The sequence below is a fragment of the Lynx canadensis genome, chromosome B2 (assembly GCF_007474595.2).
Source record: "Lynx canadensis isolate LIC74 chromosome B2, mLynCan4.pri.v2, whole genome shotgun sequence".
NCBI classification, from domain to species: Eukaryota; Metazoa; Chordata; class Mammalia; order Carnivora; family Felidae; genus Lynx; species Lynx canadensis.
In genome coordinates, this window is record NC_044307.1 from 62,947,860 (window position 1) to 62,967,639 (window position 19,780).

Genomic DNA, 19,780 nt, shown 5'->3' on the forward strand with positions numbered 1-19,780 from the left:
TTTTTCCTGACGGGAATTACAGTAGACGATTCTCTCAATTAAACTGCATTTTCTTCTTTACGGATTTGGCCGTCAGGCGTATTTATCCCGATCTCCCCCCCACCCCCCCTTTGCAGGAACGAGTCTTTGGGAACGTGGTCCACCCAGGGATGTAAAACTGTGCTTACCGATGCATCCCATACGAAATGCTTATGTGATCGTCTCTCTACCTTCGCCATTTTGGCTCAGCAACCTAGAGAAATAGTAAGTAACAAAGGGAAAACAAGGCTTTAATGCAAAGGCAGGGACATTGTGGCGAGGGTTTCTCCAGGGAACTGCATTTTAAAAGGGGAAATGGAAAATGTTGCAGGGTGGCAAAATTGGGTTCGTCTCCTCCTTAGCTTCAGTAGCTTGGTAAAATGAATTCTAGTTGGTGTGTTATAACTAAATACTACTCAATTTTATGTCTTCTAACTTGAAATTTCTGCAGTATAGTTTTGAGGATGTACTCCATCATATTACTAATATGCTGCAAACTTTCAAATAAAAATAATTGCCAACTTAACCTTTATTTTGGAACTGAAAAGCTGGTCTGGGGAATTTGTGAGAATACTGTTGGTAATAGAATGAAGACCCCAGACACTATAAGCCAAACATATTGCATATCTGCATTGGGTATTTTCAGTACAGGTTTTCTGGGGGTGTCCTTGGATATTTATTTTTAAAAAAACAAATGAAGTTTTCATGAAAGCACAGACTGCCTGAAACTGTAAAATCATTCCTTAAAAGTGTATAGGCTTGTAAAAAACTAGTTTCTGAAATAGACAGCTGCATAAACTATCTAAAAGAAAAATAATATCCTCATAAAACACAGTTTGAAGATTATTTCAAAAATTGAAATATTGAAAATAATTATTTAGATGAATGTGACTTTCTGTCTAAATTTGGCCTAAATATGCCTCACTCTTCTTACTTATTTTGATGACAGAAATACATAATATAATTTAATGTGCATACCTAAGGTTTGGAATACACTTGATCTTAAAGTGTATTTCTTCAAACTTCCAGTATTAAAAATAAGAAAAACAATAGATTTCATTAGTTAGTATCATGTTAGTGTCTAAAGAAAGAAACCTCTCAAATCAGTGACTGCTTATAATCTTTATATATGTTTCAAAATATATAAGGCTTATTTGTCAAGGTCATGTATTTCAGGGACTGATACTGGCATTATGAAAATCATCTCTGCATATTTCGTTAGAAATATAGAAAAAAACCCACAAAATATGTTTTAAGTTCCTGATTTTGAAATCTGATTTTCTTCTATATCCTTAGAGGCCAAGCAAGTGAAATTAAATAAGAGAATACTTGACTTAGAACAAAGTTGTCAAAAGTCAGAAAGTTTGAACAATTTTCAATATCTAGGCACCAGATTGGGGAAGCAATGAGTTATAAATGAGAAGATCAAAGTAAATTTTACTCAAAAACATACTGTGAAATAACTGAACTATAGTTGTTGAATAAAAATGAATGCTGCTTCAAATTTCAGCTAGAGAAAATTTAACATGTGAATATTCACCATAGTTTTAGTTTTAGTAATTTGTTGTAGAAAACCATAGTGGGTAGTATGCCATAATCAAGTATTTAAAACTCTCAGGCCTTTATTACTTCACAGTGGGAGAGAGGGGGGAGCTAGAATTAGTCATTTTAGAGGTTGAGAATATATGAACTGAGTGGTTACTGGGTAATTATCTGGTAACTATAACAACTCTATCGGCTGTTTTTGAGTAGGATAGGGTAGTATTGCTGAGTTTAGAAGTTATTTCAATTTATGAAAACGTTATCTCTCCTTTTTTTGTTTCTTTTGTTTAATTTACAGATCATGGAATCCTCTGGTACACCTTCAGTTACCCTAATAGTAGGCAGTGGCCTTTCTTGCTTGGCCTTGATCACCCTCGCAGTTGTCTATGCAGCATTATGGAGGTATGTAATCAATTAATGCACTTGCACTGGAATGCTCTGTTACTCAGATTAAACCTGGCAATATGATCATCATTATGTCTCCTTTTTAATTTACTGAAAGAAGTATTTTTAGAGCAGAGTTATTGCAGTGATTGAGCCATAATAAATGAGCTTAATAATAAATAAATTAAATAAATAAATAAATAAATAAATAAATAAAATAATAATAAAAGTTCTTACTAAATTTCTTCTCTGTATTTGCCTATGATGAGAAAATAAACAGAACAGACACACTTTCCTTCCCAATTCAAATGATGGTAGCTTTCAACAAGTTGCTTATCCTCAAACATGGTATCCGTAATACTCCAAGTTTAGTCTATGTTTGTTTCTATTTATCTCAATTGCCATTGAGCTTTAGAGTTTAATTGGTACAGCCAAAGTAATATCTCTGTTATATAAATATGTTCTCCAAATTCTTAAGTTTTAAGTTTTAAACTTAAGAATTTAAGCACATGCTTTCATTATATCCCAGACAATGAGTAAATCTTCTGTATTATTAATACACAAATACCACAATGCTATAGGAAAGTCTTGTGGTTGAATATTTCCAAAAAGTCATATTTTGGCAAACTGATTACAAGTGAAAAATACATAAACAAGGGCATGTAATTGAAAAACTTTGTTCTACAGTATTTGAAATTGCATCTGCTTGATAGTGCATGGAAATTTAGTATTTCTCTAAGATGTGTTCTATTAATAAAAATTAGACCTGTGTATTTTAGACATTATATTATATCTGTTCACATATTGGTAAACTGTACCTAACCAAATGGCCAAACTTCCAAATGGATTTAAAAATATTAAGTGTGAGACATTTTTATATCCATCTTGATTATTAAAAAATGTCCCCAAATTGGTTGTTATATTAGTAACTAGATAATTGTATATTATTTCCTGAAAACTTGTAATATTAAAATTGCACAAGTAGCTAGTCCTTGTGGTTTACTGTTACTTAAGAACAATTCAGTTGAAAAAGTAATTATAATTTAATAAAGAAATGTCATTTCATTCAACATCCTTTCAAAAAACTAATTGTTGTCCATCATATTTTATATTCTTTTGAGGATAAGAATTAATTTTCCAGGATATTAAATTGTCAGAGATACTAAAATTTTCATGCTTCAAGCAAAATATGTACACATTCTTGCTCCATTGGCATAGGTACATAATAGAGGTTCTGCCTTCCTGTGGAGGAGTTATCTGGTAGTAAAACACTGACAGAGTGAGACTATCTGATAAAATATGGCCAGTCCCATGGAATGGCCTAGGCACGGCGTTGTAGACAATAGAACCCAGGCTTCATTGGTCAGTCAAGCAGACATTGCCCTGGTAATACAAGAACAAAATGCACAAAGGCTGGGAAAAAGACACCTTTGTCTTCCACAATTACCTAAATGGCACTTTTCAGAAAATGAGGCAGTGTTTAAGGGCCAGGATGTTAGGTAATCACAACTGCGTCATAATTCATACTCACTGAAGTATTTAGAACTAAGTTCCATTTCTCAATACTTAGGGTTCAGTCACCAATTCCACCTTCTTTTCTCCTCTCAATACTTATAGTCAAACTAGCAAAACCACTGCCAGTATAAATGATATATAAGGAAATACAGGATTAATTAGTCTGTAATAAAGTTTTCTTTAATCCAGAAAATCCAGAGAAATCACCTATGAGTTTTCTAAGAATTACTCAAACACCTGAAAGGATCTATTAAAACTTGATGTGAAATTGAGAAATTTAGAAGACAGTACTAAGAAACAACATAAATTTTGATTCCTAAAATTTAGTTGCTAATCAACTCATTCTCTACGAATAGAATGATTGAAATAATATTAATAGATTTATAGAAGTTTCAAGATTCATAAATTATTGAGTGAATCTTGTAGTGTGACAAATTTAATGAATTTTATAAACATTAAATTTACCTTACATTACTGGATGGTATTACTGTATGGTAATACTCATGTTTTTTTTTTTTCTAATTAAAAAGTATAAATTTTTAAATTTTCCAATGATTTGCAAGATGTATGAACATCAGAATTATTTTAAATATGATAGTATTTTGAAAATTGGTATCCCTTATAGTTCATTAGAAATGTTCATCAAAAAGTTAATACACTAAGTTATGTTCTCTTCATTTACAAATATGTTCTGTAGAGTTATATTATTACATCTAAGAACACCTGAGCATATCTTTTTAATCCGTGTATTGAAATGATGCATTTACAAATTTTGTTTAAAACCCCAAATATGTTTATAAAAAGTTTTGGAAGTTGAGACATTTTATAGAAATTTTTAAAATTTTTTTTCAACGTTTATTTATTTTTGGGACAGAGAGAGACAGAGCATGAACGGGGGAGGGGCAGAGAGAGAGGGAGACACAGAATCGGAAACAGGCTCCAGGCTCCGAGCCATCAGCCCAGAGCCGACGCGGGGCTCGAACTCGCGGACCGCGAGATCGTGACCTGGCTGAAGTCGGACGCTTAACCGACTGCGCCACCCAGGCGCCCCATAGAAATTTTTAAAGCAATAATGTGACTCAGTATTGATGAATAACAGAAACATCTGAAGACTCTTCATGGTGGTCAGTCTGGGTCTTTTATCACCATGATTTTCCTATTTACAGAGCAAATGATATCACTGAAACCCTTTTAATAATGTCATGTGTGTGCTTATGTTGTCATGAAAGCCATTTACATATAAAGGGTCAATTTTTTGCAGCCCTTAAACTTTATGTGTTATATCTCCCACTCACGAAAGAAGAAACAACTTAATATTTGATGATGTCTTTAGCTTCCCAGTGTGTGGTTTATTATATTTTTAGATAGTGATGATGCAGGGACAAGGTTAAGCAACTCTTGAGGACATTTTGTATTGAGAATTGTCCTAGGTTATTCCTATTTGGGTTTGTTTTATGAAGAAAGGAAATTTTTTCATACTGAAAAATTGCTTTTTGTATTTTATTGTTACTTCTGTTTTCGTTTTGCTTTCTCTTCTGAAATATATGATGGAATGTGAGGCTTCTGCCTAAATATTCCTCAAAGACAGAGATAGAGAAGGAACTTTGATAGATTTTACTTTCCAAAGAGTGCCTCCAGATCTCTGGCACCCCCATCTGACACTGCACAGGAAAGCCCACACCTGCTGTGGAGAGTGATTCCATGTTCTAATACAAATTGAACAGTCTCAAACACACAGCAAGTACAAGTATGTCTTTTTGTTACTGTCACTCAGTAATTTACTGTAAGGTACAGTAGAGCAAAATAACTGTTACCCTTTCAGGGTAAGCAGCTGGTAGAACATTTGATTCTCATCCGTTTTCTCTGTGGCTTACATTCTTGGGTGCGTGTAAAAATTATATAACAGACTGTATATAAACATTCCTTCATAAGGGTAAAACATGGCAGACACCAAGTAATTTTCCAGCCTGGTGGTGAATTATCATTTGTGGATTGGACTAGTTTTTGGAGATGAAGATTAAGTTTTTTGGTTTTTTTGCTTTGTTTTATTTTGTTTTGGTTTGGTTTTGGTTTTGGTTTTGTTTTTTGTTTGCTTTTGGAACAATTAGAAAAGAAAAATATAAAGAGTAGAAGATGACATAAAAATATTTGAGTGTATGAAATGGTAGATGAGTGTTCATGGTTTCATGAAAGTAATGGCTGCTTTCTAGAAACAAAGGAATACTTGAGAATCTATGTGGGATTTTTTTCCTTTTGGTTCTCAGATTTTCTATTGATTGTATATGATAATAAGCATATTATATATACATATAAATAATGGTAATTATAGTAATTGATATATTTCCAAGAAATTTTATATTTTTAGTAAAAAATTATATTGATAACAGATGTACCACTTAGACTCTGTTAGAAATGCCATGTTGTCTACACTAATGTCTAAAGAAAAAAAATTATTCTAGAGGACTCTAGGACATGCCATGTCACTATAAAATTGGGTTTCTAAGAATAATCTTTATTAAAAAAAGTTTTTCATATATTTTATTCTATGAAGGATATATTTTAGTGTTTCTTTTCTGGATGAATTTCACCAATTTGCATAATTCATAATTCTTCATCTTCTGAATTTTAAAGTTGAACACTCTCTCTCTTTCTGGCTAGGTACATACGCTCTGAGCGGTCTATAATTCTAATTAACTTCTGCCTGTCTATCATCTCATCCAACATCCTCATACTGGTTGGACAGACTCAGACACATAATAAGGTATGACTGGTAATTATTCTGATTCTATATGTGTGTTTATGTTTTGACATAAAAGTTGATTATTAAAAATCTAAACATTCTAGATAAAATGGAGAACTTCTGATAAAAAATATTTTTAAAAACAAAATTATTTCATTGCTTACTAAATAAAAGTATTGCCTAATCTAGACTAGAAATACATTCCCTTGGCTTAATCTCCTGGGGATTGAGAGGCTGTTTATAATAGTAAAAATATGTTTGTTAAGTATTATATCAAAGCTCTGTGAGTTCAAAGCCTTGGAACATCAAAAGCACAAATTTTGATTCATTATCCTAATTGCAAATAGAATTGCCCCTGTTTTGGTCTACTTTATTAACACACTGATTCCTAAAAGCCAACTATAAAATGCTTACAAGTATAACGTAGAACATGAACATCTACCCGAAAATTATCTATTGCAATAATTGAAGACAGTATTAGCTAAAAACACTAGATTTTATGCTTTTCAAAAAGCTTTACTTAACCAAAAAGCACTGATACTTAACCACCATTGCAGTTCTTTAGGTGAACAGTTACTTTCAGCAGAATGTAAAAGTATAGGTCCTATTTACAAGAACTGACTTGAATTGAATGATCATGTTTTTTTCCAGACATGACTGTCAGCTCTCTTTACTAAACTACTCTGAATGCATTGCAAGAAACCCATATAGCAATCTTTAATTTACCCCAATCTCAAAGGAATTCTGGTAAACATTGCTTTGATAATATTTGTTGATTAATCCAGTCCTGTTGTTTTTTTCAGCTTTTTTATTGTCAAGTGCTAAAGCCAGTTATTGAACTTTTTTAGAAGCTATAATTAAAAAAAAATCTAATACACTTTTCAGCATGTCTTTTTTGATAGATCAGATTTTTGTAGGACAGGTATCAATGTGAAGAATTATAGCTGGTCTATTTTGCTAATCTCCGCTCCTAAAACTGCTGATTCCCACCAAAGAATCCAAAGAATCTGATTTTGGATCCGGGTAGGTAGGGCCTAGGAAGTTCTTTAGGTGATTCCGATAGGATTTCTTCTTGAACCATATTGGTCTAGGCCAGGGGGAGAACCCAAGGGGGAATCACTAACCCTGAAGGACAAAACAAAAACAGTTAACAACCCAATAAAGGGCCCTGTGGAAGTGAAAAAGTACTTTCATGTACTTGAATGTTTAGTTTTTCTCCTATTTAGGACTATAACATGAATTAAAACAAACAAACATATATAAGAATATGAAAAGGGAAAACAAGAAGAAAGGATAAAGACCAAAGGTGAGGAAGATGCCAGACGGAATTAGGAGAAGAGAAAGAAATGTACAAAATAGCCAACATCGGAGAAAGTGGGTGTAAACACTGGTACAAGCTGGAAAGGAGAGGAAAAGTGAAGGGAAGTAAGGAGAGATGGAGAAAAGATGGAACTGTAAACCCTAAAGAATTACTAAATTACTCATCTCACCCTTACCTTTTTGACTGTTTACCTGGGCAGGGCTTCAGATCCCTTAGAAATGCTCATTTACTTGTTAATACCTATTTACAATTCTTTGTCCTTGAGACTCGAGGTAGAAAAGCAGAGCTTTTCCTCTGAAATAGGAATTATTTATTGGGTTGGGAATCAGAAAAAATCAAGCTGTGGTAGCTTAAGCCCATAGTTTGAAGTTTTTGGTTTTGTTTTGTTTTGTTTTCACCCAAGCCCCCCTTTGCTCTATCATTGTTTACCCTCTTAACACTCATTAGAATTTGGAAAACTACCGGATCTTCAATACAAAATGTGCTTTTAAAACTGTTTCATGCTGTATGGCAAAGTTTTTACAAGTGCTCAGCCCAATGTTTAAATGGTAGACTTTTTCGCAAGGTTTACTACATATTACAGTGATGATTGTCTAAATCATTCCTATCCAATAGTAATATAATGTAAGCCACAAATGCAAGTTATGTATATAATTATAATATTAGCCAGCTTAAAAAAGCAACAAGAATTACTTTTAATAATTAATTTTAAAAATATATTTAACTTAGTATATCCAACAGATGGCCATTTCAACATATAATTAACATTTTTGGGTCTTAATACAATATTTTTTAATAATTTTTAAGTCTTCGGAATCTGATGTGTATTTTATACTCATAATACATCTCAGTTCAGACTAGCTGCATTTCAAGTACTCAGCAGATATATGCAGCCAGTGACTACCATATTGTGTAGGTCTAAATGGTAATAATATTCAGAAACTAGTCTAGAAATTACATGATTCTTGCCCATTTTGCCTTTCCCAGCTTTTCAGTGTCCTTGTTTTTTGATAGAGATGTCTTTTTGATATTTACAAATATTAGGAACATCAAAGTCAGGATAAGACAAGTCTAGTTTTACTTTTCATTTCTGATTATAAAGAATGGCTGGTATGGGCTTAAAAAACAATAGTCGCCTCAGGTAATTAACTACAGAGTAGATTCCATGTGGTTTTGGGATCATGGTAGTTTTGTTCCAGATAGCCTATGCTAATTTTTGCTGCCACAGTTACACTTGTGGGGAGGAGGGTTTGGTAGGTGGTAGTAACGGTGAAGAAAATGAGAAAGTACTGGTTTTCTCTTATGCTATGTTAACTTTGCTTTACTGCCCTCTGAGTAGATGATTCTGCAAGCCTAGAACAATTCACTAATGCATTGTGACTAGAAGGGAAAAATGTAAACAATGGAATTTTGTTTTAGCCATTCTTAACAATACCAAGTTTCTGAGGAAAATAATATATTTTATCATGTGCTAATTAAATTAAATTGATCCTACTTCATTGATCCTATTACATTTTTAAAAGGTAATATATTGATCAGTGGCTACAGCATTTTATTTAGGTTGTGTGTAGGACCCCATTGCTGCAATGGGCATTTTGTAATTGATCAGGTTCCTATCTTTGACTTCCTTGGTCAGTTTTGATTGATGCTTTAATATTCTTCATTTGGAAAAATGGAAACACGTGAGAGTTTCTTGATGAACAAGTTATTTGGTGCTGCCTCTGAGAGTTGTCATGGCCAGTTTGTGTGAAAACTGCCATTTGGTGCTGATCCAGAATAGTTTTGCAGTGTCATACTGGGGTCTTTCTCTGAACTGCTTGTTGAAATATGATAGACTCAGTTGTGTCACTACTGAGTATTTCTTTTGAGTTGGGATAGAAACAAACTGAAATAATTCATTATTTAAAGTATGATGTATTCAAATCTTTAAGCTATAGAGTCAATTATTAGAAGCAAAGTAAGGAATCAAATGTAATTTCTTATATCTCTTAAAATACATTTATACAATTTAGTGATAACTCACTTCATTATAGTTCATTATATTTCACTTTCTTATAAGGGGTCATTGCCTTCTAATATCTTTGTGTAATTTCAACCAGGATGTTCGTATATCCCTGAAATGTTATTGTTTGTGAACAATTTCCTTTGTACCCTAAAGTAGGCAAATTTTTTTTTTTTTGCACCATGTAGACTCTTTTTGGTCCTACTGTTTTGCAGAAAACAAAGATTATTTTGGAAACATATATTCAGAATATGGTTTTCTTAATCACAAAATATATACCTGCTTCTTTCTAAAAGACTTTGAAATGATGTATGATATTAAAGACTTCGTGGAATTCTTTTTAAAAAGTGATAAAAGCCAAGTTTAGCAAAACTTTTTTTTTTCTTGGTTAAACAACAGTAGCCATCCAAGAACTTTAAAATGCTAAGAGATAGCTTCTTTCCCACAACCTCACTACCAGGTTATACTGAAAGCAAGTCAAGTCCAGATTCTATCATATAGTTAGATATTTTTTAGATAATTGTTTTAGCAAATCAGGAACAAACCTGTTCTATAAGCTCAGTGAAAATCCTAGGGCCTTGTTGTTTTAGGTACTTTGACCACACTTTGTGTGCAGCATTCACTTGAGGTAGACATAGGAACAGTCTAGAAGCAGTCTTTTGTGCTCTTGAGTCAGCATCATTCAATCAGAAATCCTCCTAATCCAATGTCCGGACACAGAATGATTGGGGATAAAACTGTGGGCCCCATCTCTAAAATATGCTGGATATAGGCCTCCATGAAATCTTTCATATAGTCACATCAAGAGTAAGAAGTGTTTGTTTAACCATGTTAGCTAATCCACATATTCTCAAGCCTTTATTTTCATCAGAGGGAGCCAATGAACACACCCGCAGTAGTGATTAACCACACACTAGTTCATCAATAAAGACGAGCCTTTTATATTCAAGTTGATGAGTCAAGTATTGATTATGGGCAAATCTACCTAGATCAGAAGGACTTGGAGTTGCCATCTCTGTAGTATGGCCGTTTTGAATGTAATGCCAGCTGACCACTCTGTTGTATGCATTTCTGGACAGCTCCTAGAATTAAAGGTTGCACTAATTGGCACATATATAGCATCATACTGAGAATACCAAAGTGTTATAAAATAAATTACAGGTATCCTAAAAAGACATCCTAAAAGATAAGTATTTTGAAAAGTTGTAGTCAATTGTGAGACGGCAAAGTTAGACACTAACTTTAGTCTTAAGAGACCTAGCAGAAGTTCTCATTGATCTATCAAGGGAAGCTTCCCAAATTATTTCATATGTGTAAACATTTCCTTAGCACTATTCAGGAGAATTCATCTCATGTTTCTTTATACATGGACCATTGAATTATGTAATGGGCTTTGTCTTTTAATTCAGTCTTGCACAAAATACCAAAATTCTCTGTGTTGGAGCACTCTTTAAAAGAGTCACATACTCTAAGAAGTTTTATTTCTTCATCTTGTGCTTATTTACCTTTTATAAAATGTTGCTTTTGTTCTGTAGTTTGTATAGAGATAATTAGTAAAGATATAGACCAAACTAGAAGGCAGTGGCCATTCTAATGGAAGATGTTTTTGTGTTGTAAGGATTATGTTACTTTTAGAAATAAAATATTTAAAAGAAAAGGAAATAAATCTTGAATTTGAATACCTGTAATTGGGTGAAGCATCCTCTAATGCACCTATTTCTTCCATGACTTTCTTCTGCTAGAGATCCAGATTCTTCCCCCATTTACTTACATGTCTGGCTCTGAATGTGTATGTGTTCAATTTCTGAGAAGAAATATTGAATATGTGTCTTGAGTCACCCATTCTGTCCCTCCTGGGACCTTCTGAAATGGTCTGCCTATCTTCTTGAGACTCAGTGCTCTATCTGCTTCCCTGGAGATCTGCATCTCTCAGGTGGTGATAATTGAACATGCATTTTAAGCCAGATGGGTCTGAGCATCCTAAGCCTGCCACTTCCCAGGTATATGATCTTGAGTATCATATTCAGCCTCTCTATACCTTAGCTTCATGTTAATGCCTCCCTTATAGAGGTGTCTTCAAGGTTATATGAGGGTAGTACCCATGAAGCACTCGAAAAGCACTCCTTAAACAGTAGCTGCAATTATGGTGATGATGATCATGATGATTCTCAGATGTACATCTGATTTAGTGTTCTCTTCGGAGCTTCAGACTTCCTCTTGTCCAATTCTGCTCACCACTAAATTCACCATTTGTGTCCCTGCCCCACAACCCAACACATTATATATAAATTGAACGTATTTTCTGTAGGCTCCAACCCAGTTACATATACTGGGACTCTGAGAGTTAGCCTTAATGTCTCCTCCTCCCTCATGTAGTAAATCCAATAAGTCTCCCCCTTGTGCCAGTTGCACCCTTCACATGCTTCTCAAGGCCAGCTTTCTGCCTTTGTCAGGTGGTAGTCATCTTCACTGGTCTACCACTTCCAGCATTGTTAAGCACACTCTCTACCTTGTAGCCCAAGTGATAGACCTAAAATTCAAATCTGACCACCACTTCACTTCTCTGTGCATTTATTGCTATCTCATCTCTTTACAGAAGTTATTTTCAAACTGTTCAGACATAAGTAGTGACAAATGTCTTATTTATCTACGAAGGTTCCTATTCACTAATTTTCTTACATTATTATACTGGGGCTCAGAAATAAATTTTGTTGAGAAAGAGTTCTGTAGCTTATAAAACTTGAGAAACCTTAAACATGACCTATGCTGACCTCTCCATTCTTGTTCTATTCTGCTGACTTTTATCATACCAGCAACATCAAACTGCTTAAGGTTTGTCAAAATTATTCATCAAAATTAGGATTTCTTGTTCCTTGCTTACTCTTCAGCCTGGAGCATTGTTACTCTCCTCCACCCACCTGATTTTCCAAATGTCTTTATCTGGCTCATTCTCTGATACAGCCCAATCCTTACCTGCTGCTGTAGGAAGCCCTTCCCTATCTTCCACTCTTAGGTACACCAGCTCTGGGGCTCCATGATTTCCAGTGCATACTCACAATCTTGTATTATATTACCTGTTTCTGGCCAGACTATACTCTTTTTAGGGCAGGGCTAGGTTACATTTATTCTTAAATTTATTGCCAACATGTTGTCTGAGTACATTAAGCATGTAATATTTATTGGATGAATGAATAAATACATTTATTTGAATCCATCATTTGGGCCTATACCTCTGAAGCTAGTAACTGTAGTTAGTTTTATAAGGATTAGGGTTTCCCACTCTACACAGAATCTAAGCCAATATGGTGACAAATAGTATTTTCCTAGGGCCTTTTCTAAGCTCTAAGTGATTGATGGCATATTTGAAGGTGATCTGGTTCCTGGGTTTTAGTGAAAGAGACTCTGAAACCTAGCAACTGTGCAACTTCTCACTTGGTAAGTTGTGTAAAATAATGTTCATAATCTTCAAAAGAAATGTGCTTATTCATAATTCCTCTCATAGAACTCATTTCCTGCCAATAATATCCCAAATGCATGTTTATTATGTCTCAAATGTGTGTGTGATCCTAATGGCTGAAGCTAAAGCTTCCTATTTAGATTTATTAAAATCTAATTTATTGACTTGCTATGATGTTTGTAAAAGGATTTGAATGTAATAAGCTTATGTGTGATTCATTTGAGTCCATTTTGAGGTATCTTACTAGCTCTGACAAGGTTCTTTTGGATGCCTGAAAATCTTTATCTAACCAGAGAACAGAATGGTTGGATAATTTCCTGGTTTTTCCCAAGCTCCTAGCGATGAAGGATTATTTTGTTCACAATGTGACAATGCGCTTTAACCTTCTTATCGCCTGATTATACATTTCTAGTTTTGTATGTTAGGAGTCAAAGATCACGCTATCAAAGTCAATTTCAAAATAGGGCAAAAGATCAATATGAAGGATCAGTTTGAAACAAGCAAAGAATATGAAAGTGAAACTATTTAACATGAGGAGTTCTCAAATGGTTTGAGATATCAGGAGCCAGATAACCATGAGGACCAGTTTATACATTCACTGTGTGTTCTTAGGTCAAACTCCAAAGCTGGGCAAAAGTCCCAGAGTGAGCATCAATTCAGCAGAGAGAAGTAGATCATAAGTCTCAGGCTTGAATGCTGGTAGTTGCTTTGGAGATGCCAGGCATAATTTGATTACCTTCTGTTCGTTCATCCTCAAGCAGCAGAACTCTTCTCCAGGCAATGTAAAGAGACTCCTTGATGTGACTGATTCCTAGTCTCCATCCTTGCCACCCCCACTTTAGACTTGGTCTTCATGATTTCTCAGTTGGGCTACTATAACATTCTTCTGACACAGGACTGCTCATTTAGCTTTTATTTGTGGTAGCTCATCCTTCATATTACTGTGAAAAATAAATGTAAATAAAAAGTAAATGCCCAATTATGCCATTCCCCAGCTTTGAACTCTACGGTGGGTCTGTAGGACTCATGAGATTTAACTGCATTTTTTAAAATTGTTTTAAAGTTTATTTTTAAGACAGAGAGAGACAGAGTGTGAGTGGGGGAGGGGCAGAGAGAGAGGGAGATGCAGAATCTGAAACAGGCTCCAGGCTTTGAGCTGTCAGCACAGATCCTGATGCAGGGCTTGAACCCACGAACTGTGAGATCATGACCTGAGCCAAAGTCAGATGCTTAACCGAATGAGCCACCCAGGCACCCCTGATTAACTGCATTTTCTGAACATCAGCCACATTCAGAGATATCTCTAGTACATAAACTAACTTCATGGGAAATAAAAGGGCATTCCTTTTGAGTAGATGAGTTATGAACATACCTTTCTCTTTCCAGGCTAAGATAGCCTCTATCAGAGATTTTTGGTCTCCCATTTCTGCTCTCTCCTGGGGGAAAGGAAGTTGTCTCTGTGCTTTCCAGGGTATCCCATGTCCACTGGAGCCACTCTTGCCCTGTGCCTCTGTACTTACTTTTACGTTGCCTAATAAACTCCTACCACCTTTTAGGTGTTGGCTTTTATGACTCATCTTAGTGAAGTCCATCAGCACTCCTTTCTGCTTCCATAAAACATGGTATATACCTCTGTTGTGAGCACCAATCACATTATGCTTACTATTAACTTTCTGATCAACTTTGCCCACTGTACTGTGATTCTCAAGGGTGGTATTTTTCTCTTGTTTGTAGGCCTTAAAACCACTATACTAGTACTTGCTTTATACATGCTATAGATTTAATAAATGTTGAATGAATGAATGAGTGAGTGAATGAATGAATGAATGAAGCAAGTTCTGGCTGTTAGATGAGGCTCTGTTATATATATACTCCTGATATATATACTCCTATATATATATACTCCTGATAAAGGAGTATAGCCACTTCTACATTAGGACTCTATTTGAAATGATTGCAACCTAGGTCAATTTTTGTGTGTGTTAATATTGTTGTTTTATGATGAGAGAAAGGAGTTGAGTAGAAGACTAAAGACTATAGAACACTTTTAAGACCTTCCTTTGATGAGAGATGATTGAGTTGAATCAGATTTTATCTTTATGCAGGAATATCTGAAAGAGAATTTGAGAAGTTAAGTTATTCTCAAAGAATCTTACAAAAAGGTTGAAGATTATCTGTTTTTCTCCCCTAGAATCAAACCTCACCCTCCCTCTTAGTACATAATATGATCTGGTCAGAAGTTTGGCTAATGTCAACAGGGGAACCATATTGTATAATTAGAGCTGATAATATTTATGAATTCTGAATACACTGTAAAGTATTGAAGTGCTTAAAAAACCCACATAAAATGAATTATTTTAAATTATATTCTCACAGAAGTCAAAGGCCCTTGAGATAAGATTATAATAGAGTTTTCAGTGACCCATTATACTAACTTTGAGGCTATATGTCTCTAGGGTGAATATGGGATGAAGAGAGGAAGATTGAGGTTATCACTAAAGATCATTGACCAAGGCAAAATTTGTCTCAGTGTGAGATTGGAACAGAGTAAAGAGTACAGGAAAGAACTCCTTTCACAAATACTTCAGAATCTAATTCAGGGGCTGCCAAGATTGGGGGCAAAGGCCCACATAGTGAAGATTTTAGGCTTTGTGGGTTCTACCGTCTCTGTCACAAGTACTTAATTCTGCTGTTGTAGCTCAAAAGCCATCCTAGACATAAAAAAATGGATGTGGTTGGATTTAAATAGAAGAAGTATAATGTAAGGTAAGGCCAGGCCATTTTTAGGCTGATGCTTTTATGTAAAAATGACCTTCAGTTCTGAAGTGTCTACCCAAGGTTTAGTCTGTGTAGCCTGCAGGACTGGAACAGGGGAACTTTGGCAGTTTCTGAAAAGGCTTCTGCAGAGATAAAAAGGAATGAAAAGTACTTTGAATTCTTTCGAGCAAGAACTAAACACAGAATTTCTTCACATATGGTGACTATTAGTTACCAGTATATAAAAATTAAAATAAAATGAATCAAATCAGTCTCGACCAAGCAGGACATTTTATGAAGTGAAGAAGCTAAAAGCAAGTAACAGATGCCCATTGCAGGAGACAACAAAGCTGGCTCTCTTTGTAGAAGAAAAATTTCTTAAAGTTCAGCCATAAATGTTAAAACCCCTATTAAAGAAAGTCTGTCATCTGACAGTCTTGGGCAGAAAAGTAACATCTGACACAGAAAATAGGGATGGCAGAGTCCAGCTAATTCTTCATTAAGGTCACCCATAGAACAGAGTCATACACACACACACACACACGTGTGTGTGTGTGTGTGTATGTGTGTGTGTGTGTGTGTGTGTGTGTATATGTATATATATGTATATATATATAAATTTTTAACCTCTCAGCCTCTGGTTCTCACTCTATCCTAAAAACTAGATTTACTATGTATATTATATCATAAGCATTGCTATAGTAAACTTTGGAACTAAAGCACAAACACTTATGCCTATTACCAGAAAAACATAAGCATGTTTGAAGATGTAACTCTGGTTTTCACTTCTTTTGTGATGTTAGTCACTTAATTCTAAACTTTAAGCCTTGAAAAAAGAACTAGGCGTATAACTGAGTTGAGTCTAGGTCTTAACCATGAAATTTAAGATGTATTAGGTTGCTAGTGTACTGAATCAAAGATTAAGATTTCAGTTGTAATGTAAAGAAGAAATGATTAACTGTAACAGGAGAAATACAATGATAAATCTTAATTCATGAATATTCATGATGAGAGCTTGTGTTTGTGTTTTGTGTTAAACTACTATACACATAGTTTTTATATATCCCTATAGATGTGTCTTTGGTGGATGATAACATTATATGTACATGATTTGGACTACAAGGGATTTTGAATGAATCTTCTCTGTGTCTATTTTACATTCTTATTGTTAATTAAATTTTATTTGTATTTCAAAGTGTTTTTCCTAATGGACAGGAATGCTATATATTGCTTTTATAAAATATGAATTAATTCTAATTTTCTGATTTTTTTCCTCCTATATTTATTCTTGTTTCTTTCTGTTAGAAATAATATCCCCTATTTCATTTGAGAAGCTTTTGTTACATATTTTCCTAACTTTCAAAATAAAGTTACAAAGTGAATCCTCTATACCTAAGAAAGGGCACCCTTCATAGAAATGGAATAGGTAATCTGTTATCTACTACTATATAACAAATCACCTCAAGCTTAGTGACTTAAAAATAAATATTTATAATCCTATTGTGATTCCAGTGATCTCCCTGGGCAGTTCTCTCTCAGTATCTCTCAGGAGGCTGCAGTCCAGAGGTCAGATCACCGTCATCTGAAGACTTGATTTGATTGGGGCTGGAGGATCTGTGTTAGGTGGCTCATCCTTCCAGGTGTAATGGGAGCTTCACTTATTCTAAACAAGGATTTTTAAGCTTTACCATTTACTGGCTATGTACCGTTTGTCAAGTTACTTAACCATTCTCTACACACCAGCTTAGTGATCTTTTTAAATTGCAAATCAGATCATGACACTTGTCTGCTTAAAACCCTTCAGTTAAAGTAAGTGAAGCTTCTCGTATAATTGGAATGAAATCCAAAACCCATAACATGGCCCACAAGCTTCTAAATGGCCTGGCCTCTAAGTACTTCTCCTACCTCGTCACCTCATATTCATTACTTTTCCTATTGCTGTATTCATGTCATGCTGGCCTTCCACTAGAACTGTACAAGTACCTGATAAGCCATCAGCCAGGGGACCATATGTCTGGTTTGTGCCTCTTGTCCTGGTGCAGTTATTAGCAAGGCCACTGACAAAAATATCCCACCAATTATATGCTTTACCTAGCATACAATGTTTCCCCTGCCTTAAGACTCTCACATATTCCTCCCTCTGCCACAGTTAGTCTTCTTTCATTCTTCTTAGGTTAGCCTAGTTAACTTACACATGTCCTTTTCAGAGACGACTTCACTGAAAGCCTGTTCCCCCAAATCAAAACACTGTAAAAGTTTTTTTTTCATTATTCTTTCTCAAGGAACCCAGTATTTTCTTTCTAACCATTGCTTTAATTTGTCATCTTTTTTTTTATTTAAGTTCAGAAGGGAAGGAATATTTTCTACTTGATATATATTACATACCTAGTGCCTAGCACAGTGCCTGGCATGCAGCAAGCACTCATTAATATTTTTCAATGAATGAAGGAAATGTCTAATTTTCTTTTGTGATTGTTCTTTTCTAATGTAGCAGTGGGGAGGTGATGTTATGAGGATCAAGTAAAATTCCACCTAGGGCATGGTAAACTGGCACACAATAAACTTTTAATTGAGGTAAAATTTACATACAGTGAAACGCACAGTGAATCATGTGACAAGTTTGACCAACACATACCTATGTAGCCAATACCAGAGCCAAAATACAGATTACCGTCACCCTAGAAAGTTATCTCTGCCCTCTCCCAGATACCCCTGCCCCCCATTGGCAATCATTGCTCTGATTTCTGTCCTCATACATCAGTTTTTGCCTGTTTAGGGATTTCATATGAATGGAATAATAGGAATACCTTTTGCTCTGGCTTTTTTCATTCAGCAACTATATCGTGTATATTCGTAGTTAATTCTGTTACATCGTCAAGTATTATTCCATTGTATGGATATACCACACTTTGTTGACCCATCTTCCGAGTGGTAGATCTTTGGATTGCTTTCAATTTTTTTGTTGTTATAAATAAAGCTGCTTTCAACGTTGGGGTGTTTGGGTGGCTCAGTCAGTTAAGTGTCTGACTTTGGCTTAGGTCATGATCTTGCGGTTTGTGGGTTCGAGCCCATGTCAGGTTCTGTGCTGACAGCATAGAGCCTGGAGCCTGCTTCAGATTCTGTGTCTCCTTCTCTCTCTGCCCCTCCCCTGCTCATGCTCTGTGTTTCTCTGTTTCTCAAAAATAAATAAATGTAAAAAAAAGTTTAAACTTCATATATAAGTTTTTGTATGATCATACGTTTTTACTTCTCTTGGATAAATACCTAGGAGTAGAATTGCTGGGTTAAAGGCAAGTTAGAGTATTTTTAACTTTGAAAAAAAAAACAAAAAACTAAACAGATTTCCAAAATTATTGTACTGTCTTATACACTAACCAGCAATCTTTGTGATAGTTCAGTGTCCCATATCCTTGCCAACATTTTAATTTACATTTTCCTAATAGCTAATAAGGCTTTGCATCTTTTCATGTGCTTATTGGCCATTTTATGTTCATTGTTGGGAAGTCTAAGTTCAAGTCTTTCCTCCCTTAATAAATAGGATTGTTTGTCTTTTTATTACTGCTTTGTAAGGGGTTTTAAAAATGCATTCTGGATATAAATCTTTTGTTACATATATTGTTTTTCATATATATGACATATAAACCTACAATATAATTTTCTCTCCATCTGTGGCTTAACTTTGCATTTTATTAATGGCATCTTTTCCTGAGTAGAAGCTTTTAATTTTGTGAAGCCTATTTTATCATATTTTTTCTTTTATTTGTGTTTTTGTGAGTTCTCTAGAAGAGACCTTTGCTTACTCTGTAAAGTCATGAAGATATTCTATATTTTTGCTTTCTCTGTAAGGTCATGAAGATATTTTATATCATCTTTTATATAGATCTTTGATATATTAGTTATCTTTTGTGTATGACATAGGGATTGGGGTTCATTTTATTTCATATGGATATCTAATTGTTGTGGCACCATTTGTTGAAAAGACTTGTTTCCCCCATTAAATTGCTTTAGTACCTTCGAAAAAAATTATGTCTAGAAATCAGAAAA

The 19,780-nt window shown here is 34.6% G+C and overlaps 1 protein-coding gene across 2 annotated transcripts in view; it reads left to right on the forward strand.

The window, feature by feature from the left end:
• The window catches only part of ADGRB3 (adhesion G protein-coupled receptor B3), a 750,806-nt gene that overhangs the window by 585,396 nt on the left and 145,630 nt on the right, over positions 1–19,780 (forward strand). For both annotated transcript variants that reach the window (XM_030315777.1, XM_030315778.1), the window contains 3 exons: positions 117–243; positions 1,859–1,962; positions 6,118–6,220. In XM_030315777.1, coding sequence (XP_030171637.1) covers positions 117–243; positions 1,859–1,962; positions 6,118–6,220 — 334 coding nt within the window. The remainder of the gene's footprint in view (positions 1–116; positions 244–1,858; positions 1,963–6,117; positions 6,221–19,780) is intronic.